Source organism: Terrapene carolina, unplaced genomic scaffold, assembly GCF_002925995.2.
Source record: "Terrapene carolina triunguis isolate 2854851 unplaced genomic scaffold, T_m_triunguis-2.0 Scaffold558, whole genome shotgun sequence".
In the NCBI taxonomy this organism is placed as follows: Eukaryota; Metazoa; Chordata; order Testudines; family Emydidae; genus Terrapene; species Terrapene triunguis.
Genome location: NW_020664909.1, coordinates 6,734,369 through 6,744,284, shown reverse-complemented (window position 1 = coordinate 6,744,284; position 9,916 = coordinate 6,734,369). Strand labels below are relative to the sequence as shown.

The 9,916-nt window shown below is 44.3% G+C and overlaps 1 protein-coding gene across 1 annotated transcript in view; it reads left to right on the top strand.

The window, feature by feature from the left end:
- The first annotated feature begins 7,799 nt into the window (after nucleotides 1–7,799).
- The window catches only part of HJURP (Holliday junction recognition protein), a 48,863-nt gene continuing 46,746 nt past the window's right edge, over nucleotides 7,800–9,916 (top strand). The window contains exons 1-2 of the mRNA XM_026659031.2: nucleotides 7,800–7,910; nucleotides 9,180–9,246. Of these exons, the coding sequence (XP_026514816.1) occupies nucleotides 7,836–7,910; nucleotides 9,180–9,246 (142 nt within the window). The 5' untranslated portion in view covers nucleotides 7,800–7,835. The remainder of the gene's footprint in view (nucleotides 7,911–9,179; nucleotides 9,247–9,916) is intronic.

Genomic DNA, 9,916 nt, shown 5'->3' with positions numbered 1-9,916 from the left:
TTTTGAACCCTGTTATAGTCTTGGCCTTCACAACATTCTCTGGCAAGGAGTTCCACAGGTTGACTGTGCATTGTGTGAAGAAATACTTCTTTTTGTTTGTTTTAAACTGGCTGCCTATTAATTTCATTTGGTGACTCCTAGTTTGTGTGTTATGAGAAGGAGTAAATAACACTTCCTTATTTACTTTCTCCACACCAGTCATGATTTTATAGACCTTTATCATATCCCCTCTTACTTGTCTCTTTTCCAAGATGAAAAGTCCCAGTCTTATCAATCTCTCCTCATACGGAAGCCGTTCCATATCGCTAATCATTTTTGTTACCCTTTTCTGAACCTTTTCCAATTCCAATATATTTTTTTGACATGGGGCGACCACATCTGCATGCAATATTCAAGATTTGGGTGTACCATGGATTTATATAGAGGCAATATCATATTTTCTCTCTTATTATCTATACTTTTCTTAATTATGCCCAACATTCTATTTGCTTTTTTGACTACCGCTGCACATGGAGTGGATGTTTTCAGAGAACTATCCACAATGACTCCAAGGTCTCTTTCTAGAGTGGTAACAGCTAATTTAGACCCCATCGTTTTATATGTATAGTTGGGATTATGTTTTCCAATGTGCATTACTTTGCATTTATCAACATTGAATTTCATCTGCCATTTTGTTGCCCAGTCACCCAGTTTTGAGAGATCCTTTTGTAGCTTGTCACAGTCTGACTGGGATTTAACTATCTTGTGTAGTTTTATACCATCTGCAAATTTTGCCACCTCACTGTTTACCCCTTTTACCAGATCATTTATGAATATGTTGAATAGTACTGGTCCCAGTACAGACCCTTGGGGGACACCACTATTTATCTCTCTCCATTCTGAAAATTGACTATTTATTCCTACCCTTTGTTTCCTATCTCTTAACCAGTTACCAATCCATGAGAGGACCTTCCCTCTTATCCCATGACAGATTACTTTGCTTAAGAGCCTTTGGTGAGGGACCTTGTCAAAGGCTTTCTGAAAATCTGAGTACACTATATCCACTGGATCCCCCTTGTCCACATGCTTGTTGACCACCACAACGAATTCCAGTAGTTTGGTGAGGCATGATTTCCCTTTACAAAGACCATGTTGACTCTTCCCCAACAAGTTATATTCATCTATGTGTCTGATGTCTATGTGTAGCTGTTCTTCAAATTCTTGTTTGGCCTTCCTAATTATATTTTTACACTTCATTTGTCAGAGTTTATGCTCCTTTCTATTTTCCTCACTAGGATTTAACCTCCACTTTTTAAAGGATGCCTTTTTGCCTCTCACTGCTTCTTTTACTTTGTAGTTTAGCCACAGTGGCTCTTTTTTGTTTTCTTATTATATTTTTTAATTTGGGGTATACATTTAAGTTGAGCCTCTGTTATGGTGTCTTAAAAACGTTTCCATGCAGTTTCCAGGGATTTTACTTTTGGTGTTGTGCCTTTTAATTTCTGTTTAACTAACCTCCTCATTTTTGTGTAGTTCCCCTTTCTGAAATTAAATGCTACAGTGTTGGGCCGCTGAGTTCAAAGCATGTCTACAGTCAACTTTATTTGCAATTGTATGCTCAACACATCTGTAAATCTGGCCCAAGGTATCTCAGATTGAGTATCCAAAACATAAGGAACACACAATTAGTGACTATCTGTGAGAAATTTAGTTTAAAGTGACTTGTCCAGCAGCCTATGGGAACTCTGTGGCAGAGGCACGGATAGAATACAGTTCTCCAGGGCAGCATTCACCTGCCTGAACCCTCAGGCCATCCTCTGTCTTCCTGCAAGCTGTTGCTTCATTCACTAAAGACCTTCCAATTTCTGCAAAAACTCAGGCGGGGTCCTGCAGACCACAGGCCCATTTACTATATGTAACATCAAGACCACTGGGTGGATTAGAATCCTCTTCTGACACCTACAAAGCTCCCTAGTCTGGAGTCCTATGGGGGGCTCAGCTGGCTGTCAGTAGCCAGTGCCAGGCCAGATCTCTGCCACTCTGGACGCTGGTCTCCGTGGGGCTAATCTGTCTGATCCATGCAATCTTCCCACAGTAGTTCAAACACTCCTTTATGTGTAGTGGGAGTTAATCAGAGACTCCCTGAGCTGTCTGCTTCATTCTCTCTCTCTCTCTCTGAGTCAGGCTGTCCTCTCCCATTAAGGGGCTGAGCAACCCTGGCTCATCAGCAAACTGCTTGTCCAGGCAACCCCATGCAGCAGCCAACATATTGACCTCAGCCAAGTTTCTAGTCCATTCTGTCCCCACCCTTGACTCCAAACACACTGGAAAATAGTGTCAAAGAGTTCTAGTAGCCACTACAGCCATAGTCTGTTCGGTAGAGCTCCCTGAAGCTCAGTCTGGCACTCCAAGAGCTGGCAAACTGCAAGTGGGGGCACATATACAATGCCCAAACACCTCCAGAGCACTGTCCATCCTATGTACTGAATGAGTCAGGAGTTTATAAAAATGACCCAAGTAAATGGTAAAGTCTGCCAAGGCTGGTAGGACCAAATGGTGCCCTAGGTGTCCCCCTCCCCCATTTGTTAAACTTTTGAATACCTTATTTTTATTGCATTTGTAGCCTATTTCACAACTTTGATGCACGATTTGCATGCATGATTTATCCCTGTCAGGCTCAAGTCCTAACTTTTCCGCCATTTCTTTGGCAGCAGTGATGGCATCTTCAAATCCGTTGTCTCTGTAGGCCACAGCAAAATTAAGGCAGTTTCTCATCAAAGGAGTAGTGGTTGCGATGTCCATCGACTGAGTTAGTAATGCCTTGCTTACAAAGTTTACTTGGAACAGGATATTGTGCCAAACCACAATTGAGACCAGAAATTTGAAGTCAGTGATCTGGTTTGCCAGGCTTTGCACCTCGTGTCAGATTTCGGCCTTTGCTTTACTCGTGTGTGCCAGTTCCATTAGGGCATCCTAAATCTCAGTCACTTGGTACCTCACTGGCCTTATGCTGTCAATGCAGCTCTCCCAGCGAGTGTCACTTAGCGGCATCATTGTCAGAATTGTAACATTGTCTATGAGGCTCTTCCACCTGATACTTGATGCTGAACACGGGACGTACATCCTTTGCAGCACTCCAAAGAGAGATACTGAATCTAAAGAAGATGACACTGAATTTGACACAGCCAGATTGAGGGAATAGCAGCCACAAGGCACGAAGAAAGCTCTTGAATTCACCGCAAGGATCTTTGCCTGGACACCAGTGTTTCTTCTCTACATGTTGAAGCTTTATTTTATTCTCATTCAAAAACATTCTTAAACAGTCCTGTTAAGCTTTTTCAAGTAGAGTTGTCCACAGACAAAAAAAAATAAAGAGTTCCTTTACTTGGATACAGCCATCCTTGTCATCAACAAATCTTACTGTAAATGACATCTTTTCACTGTGAATAATATCGAGAGTGCAGTTCACTTTGCTGAGCTGCATCAATATATTATCAAGCACCTTCCTTGCCATAAGATCAATCAATTTGTTTTTAATTGTTTTGCTGCAGTAATGGTCCATAGTTTCTTTACAAACTACTTGACGTAGGTGCTCACACATGACCTCCTCATATTTCCCAAGGAGCTGTACCAAACTGAGGAAATTACTGTTATGTTCAGTGAACAACATATCTGACGAGCCCTGGAAAGCCAAATTATTCTTGCAAGGAAGTGGGTAATTGAGATCAGATACTTAAGCACATTTCTCCAGTGCTGGGTTTCTACATTAATAATGTGCTGGTTGTCTGCGTATATGCATTTATTCAGCTTGAGCCTGGACTCGACTGCCATCCATTTGGAATAGTAGGCCATAAAATGTCTGGGTGACTTTTCATGTTGCTTCTGAGCATCAGCTAAGTTATGCCAATAATTGTATGTGGAAAGCTCAAGCAACAATTTGGCATCCTTGTCAAATATTTTGCAACAAAAACAGAACACTTTGTCAGTTGATTTTGAGTAAATTAGCCAATGTCAATTCAGTTTCTCACCATTATCGAGCACTCGTGACTCTGAGAAGTGTTGCTTCTGCTCATTTACTAGAAATGTCATATCCTCGATTTGGCCCAGCCCATTTAAAATTGTATGATCAATATCATTACTCTCCTTTTCATGTGAGCCACATTCTTCTTTATCATCACTCTCCTTCACATTGCCAGGAAAACTGGATGATTCTCCATCACTTTCTTCACCATTCCATTCCTTATTTTCAGGTAAATCTGCTAATTCCTTAGTAATAGTACTTCTATCATTTTCTTCTGCACTGGGATGATCACTACTGCCTAAAGCCTAGTCTATATTTTCCCCATCAAATTTGCCCCTTGCTACAAATAAGATTGCAATTGATCTTTATGCTTCTTATACTGAGCTCCGTGAAGGCTTCTTCGTGGGCATCTTTTATTTTCTATGGAAGAAAACGGACACTATTAGGGAGAGCAAAAGTCTATGTACCGCAGTCTTAGAAAGTCATCAAACATTATATGTAAAGTATGGCAAAAGAAGTAACAGTATTTCTTTTCTACAGCTGCATAGACAGGAGGTCGATAGGTATTCTGGCGTCTCATTAAATATGTCCTTTATTAGTCACTACTTGAATAGTTTAACTCTTACACAAGTACACTTTTGCAATTACACAATAAAACACGGTTCACAATATCGCAGCTGGGCTCTCACTTCACTTCACTTCACTTTGTTCTTATATCTCACTGACTGGCACCGCCCCACCCCTTATATACCCGCAAGGACATGGCTGACAACATTCTAGGAGGTTCGAGGAAAATATAGTTCTCAGAAAGTCTGGAAGGTTCCACGAGAACAAAAGTCCAGAACATTCTAGGAGGTTAGTGAAAAATTAATCCACATACAGAATACCTGATATATTTTACTTCAAACATTCTATTTTCCCTTTTTTCACTAACAACAAAAACAGCAAGCCTGGCGCCCCAGTGGTCACCTGGGTCGCCTGCCCCTAAATCCAGCAGTGAGAATACTGCCTTTTCATGTGATCAAGGCAACCACATGAGCAACAGTTACTGTTTCTTTGGCTGAGGTCCGATAATTAGGGTTACTAGGAGGAGGCCGGTACTGTGATGGTGTGGGCTTCACTCCCTTTCCTTCCCTTCCTCCCGCTCTTCCCCCTTCCTTATTCCCAGGGATAAACTGAAGACCCACTTGTACTCTAGCTTTTTGCCTTTCTCCATGGGACTTGTGCTCCCTGTATAGCCTTGCTTGTATGTACAAGTCAGCTGGTTTTGCAGCTGCTTCTACTGATACAGGAGTTTTCTATCACATGGGGGGTTGTGCTTCATCAGTGCAAACCTCAAAGAACTACCCTTGAGCTATTAAATCCACCAGCTTGTCTCAGGTGTCTGCCCCTTTACCCTTTATATACTTTTTCAAATAATTCACCTTTTTATGCACATATTCCCCATAGGGTGACCAGATAGCAAGGGGGTGAGGGGTAATAGGTGCCTATATAAGAAAAAGCCCCCAAAATTGGGACTGTCCCTATAAAATCAGGACATCTGCTCACCCTAATTCCCCATGATTTAACTTATTAATCTTTTTAAGGTTCCTGAAATTGAGATGGTGTGCCATTGACATAATTTGAAACCTTTTTAACACAGATGATTTTAAAACATCATATTTCACAGCTTCACTTACATCGTATTTTTAACAATTTGTAATGCTTTCCCCATCAGCTTAGAGAGCAAAACCATCATTCTTAAGGCTTGTTGAGTAATGATATTGTGGGGTGGGATAATGTTGTTTTGTTGTGGTGCACAGAAGTTTTGAGGAGTGATGTAATATCAGAACACGAAGCATCATAGTGATGTATTTGATAGCGTCATATCACAGTGTGATGATGTGATGCCATGGTATGTCGTCACTGACTCAGGATCAGGCTGACCTTGAATTATGTTTTGATCCCATTATGATGGGATCATAATGCACCTCAGGGGGTGTGGTGCCTGGTACAGCATAATGGCTGCCTTGTGGTATGGCATGATTAGCAGTGTGGTATATTAACAGTATTGCCATCTTTTGCAATTCTATTGCTAATCTCACAGTTTTCTGTCTTTTTTTCTTAAGGGCCCAGCTCTTGGAGCCATTTCATTAAAAATGTTTTTTCCCCTCAATTTTCATTAAAAAACAACAGAAAGTTTCTGGTCATCTTAGTGGCAGGTAAAAGCTTGAAAATCTGAATTCTGAAGCTCAAAAACCAGAAGACATAAAAGTACCTTAAACTTATTATTTTAGGGCAGTTTTATGATTGTAAGAGGGTGGGGCTAATTCATGTTTTTTGCATATTTGAAGTTGGCAATAAGTATCACTGCAGAAAAGTGTAATGACTTGTCACAGAGTCATCCCCTGAGGAGAGTCCTGAGTCCCCCAGTCCCTGCACCCTCCAGACCAGTGGTCACCAACCACTTCCCAGTCGATCGTGATCTCCGGTGGTACAGCGGGGCTGCTGCTAAAGCAGGCTCCCTGCCTGCCCTGGCCCCACACCACTCCCGGAAGCGGCCAGCATGGCCCAGAGAGCAGGGGGGCAGTGGTCTTCCCCCCCCCCCCAACGCGCTGCTCTGCCTGTGAACAGGGAGCTGTGGCCAATAGGAGCTGCAGGGGTGGTGATAGCTCAGTGGTTTGAGCATTGGCCTGCTAAATCCAGGCTTATGAGCTCAGTCCTTGAGGGGGCCACTTAGGGAGCTGGGGCAAAATCAGTACTTGGTCCTGCTAGTGAAGGCAGGGGGTTGGACTTGATGACCTTTCAAGGTCCCTTCCAGTTCTAGGAGATGGGATATCTCCATTAATTTATTTATTTTAATTTTAATTTGCAGCGAGGGGCTGCATGCCCCTTACCCCAATCCAGGCGCGCATTGGCCCCTACTGGGAGCAGTGTGGGGCAGGGGGAGGCAGGGAGCCTGCCTGATGGGAGGCTGTACCCCAAGCCCCAGTCCTGACCCCCGACCCAGAGCCAGCATCTTGAACCCCCTCCTGCACCCCAGTACTCTGCCCCAGCCCAGAGCCCCCCCTGCACCCAAACTCCCTCTCAGAGCTTGCACCCCTCACCCCCCTACCCCCGGTTCAGCCAAGAGCCCCCTCTCACGCTGCAAACCCATCAGCCCCAGCCCAAAGCCCACACCCCCCTCTTGAACCCCAGCCCCCTGGCCCAGCCTGGTGAAATTGAGTGAGGGTGGGGAAGAGCAAGCAAGGGAGAGAGAGGGGGATGGAGTGAGGAGGGCGGGGCTTTGGGGAAAGGGGTGGGGTAGCTCCTGTGTTGCCTTAAATTCAAAAAGTGATCTTGGGCATAAAAAGCTTGGAGATCAGGGCTCCAGACCACAGAGGAAGAGGAACTACCCCTCCCCTTTTCTCCAGCATTTTCCCTTCATAGCTCTGGGGACAGCTGGGGTTTAAAAGAAATACTCAGGGCCGCAGTGACCAATAGCCGGCCACCAGCCTGTTACCTCCAATAGGAGCTCACAGTGGGTCGGTGTTGCTAGGTAGAACAGAGACCTTTCCCCCTTTTTCCTAATCCTCTTCCTTTCCGAGTCCGGCGTCCAATTAGAGAGCTCTGAGAAGGAGATGGGCGGGACACAATAAGAAAAAAGGGGCGGAATTCCGATTACGATAGCCAATCGACAGGAGAAACATTGACTCTAGGACCACTGATTCGCTGTTCCGAATAAAGTGACACGGCCAACCTCCAATCCGGTTGTCAGGGGCTGCGGAAGGCGGCGCGAAGTTTGAATCGGCGCGAGGAAGCTTGACGAGGAACCGGGGAGCGACGGATACGCCCGGGGGGCGCGGGGCGCCCCGCCATGGAGGAGCTGGAGGAGAGGCTGCGCCGCAGCAACGCGCGGTTCGTGGACTCGCTGCAGCGGATCATAGAGAAGGTGAGGCCGGGGGCGGGGCCTCGTCACCCCCCCCCCCGTCGTTATGCCGGGAGTCGCGCGGCCCAGGCCCCGGTGCTCGCGCGGGGCGGGGGTGTCGCAGAACGACAGGCAAAGTCCAGCGGCTCGCCAGGCCCCCCCCCCTCCCCCATCGAAATCAGCCGCCCGGGCCGGGGGCGCTTGGAGGCCGGGCGCTCAAAGGTGTAAAACTTTAGGCGCAGCTTTCCAACGTGTCTGCGCATAAAGTTAGGCTCCTACATGTGTCGTGCGTCACTTAACTAGCCTGGGACTGGGTCTCTTCGCAAAGGTGCTGAGTCCCCCCCGTCCCGCGGAAGTCTGGAGAGCGCACGGGCCTGTCACCCTCGGGACGTCGGGGGCCTTTTACTTACGTCTCTAAGTTTGGTTTGGGGAGTTAATTTTAGGAAGCTTGTAGCTCAGGGGTATTGCGTGTGGCAGCGATGTCACTGGTAACAAGCAAGTTATTAGCAACAGAGGGTCCTGTGGCACCTTTAAGACTAACAGAAGTATTGGGAGCATAAGCTTTCGTGGGTAACAACCTCACTTCTTCAGATTCAGACTAACACGGCTACCCCTCTGATACTTGACACCAAGCAAGTTATTGCAGCTTCCACGTTGTTGACAGGGAAGGCGGTGGCTCCCGTTTGATACATCCAGCGCGTTAGAGATGGAAATTCCCCCAGTATTTTTGTTTGGTTTTCATCTTTATTTATAAACTTTAAAATTGTGTGCAGTATTTTTTTAAAATACCCTTGATTGTCTTGGTAATAGCATTCAGATCATGATGATGGTAAATGCTTTTTCTCATCTTGCCAGTCCCCTCTAGACTGTATGGCCATACAGGATCAGACCAGTAGGCCCTCTAATCAGATTCTCAGTCTATCAATGGCCAAAACCAGTTACTTCAGAGGAAGGTGGAAGAAGCCCTGTAAAGGACAGTGACGGGATATCTTGTCCATGGTGCACATTTACTCCTAAACACCTGTCAGTTAGTGTTTGGCTTATGCCCTGGAACAGCACTATTTATAGCCTTTAAAAATGTATTTCATCTAAAGTAAAAGTGGGTATTGTCAGATTGCAGACTTTAAAATACTTTAAAGTAAAAGTCTCTCTCTCTCTGAAACACACACACACAATCTAAACAAGCTTATGAAAATCTTTGACCTTTATGTAAAACCTCTCCTGTTAGAAATTTAACCAATAATTTCTGTTAAAATGGTCTGTTTTTTTTGTTTTTGTTTTTTTTTGTAATAGTACAATTATCCCTTTGAAGATGATATACTTGTCTCTATGGAATCATTGACTTATGATACACCCATTGGTAAGAATTCCTTAAAATAGCATTTTTAATTTTTTTTTTCAGACCTACTACAGTGTACAGATTTACACAAATAGGACTGCATAATGTCTGGGCAAAAAGAATTCACTCTGTGGTCGAGATCCTACAGAAACTTCAGTATCTGCTGTAGTTTGCCCAGTTGGCATAGTCCCATCGAAGCCATATGTAAAATGCAATGCATGGGTAATTTTTACAGGCTCTGGCTCTATGTCCATATGTAGCAATGGATGAAGGGTAAAAGGAAGTTACAATTTTAGTCATTATTTAGGCCAAAAAAAAAGTCATTGGGGCTCAAGAGAACAGTGATTAATACTGTAGTGAGTTGTAAGGAACAAACATTAGGGTAGAAGAGGAATTTAAAGGAAAGAAAGTAAGTGAGAAAAGAGAATGAAGGGGAGAACCCAGTAGCTGTTATGTAAAAGCTGTTGTGATGTGAATATTTTGCAGTATCTCATTGGATGGAATAGATTGCGTTATCTTAAGAAGACTTTTTCTTCACTGTGAGAGCACATGGTTAATTCACAAAAAGAACAGGAGTACTTGTGGCACCTTAGAGACTAACAAATTTATTTGAGCATTAGCTTTCGTGGGCTACAGCCCACTTCATCGGATTCATGCAGTGGAAAATACAGTAGAAAGATAGAGATATATA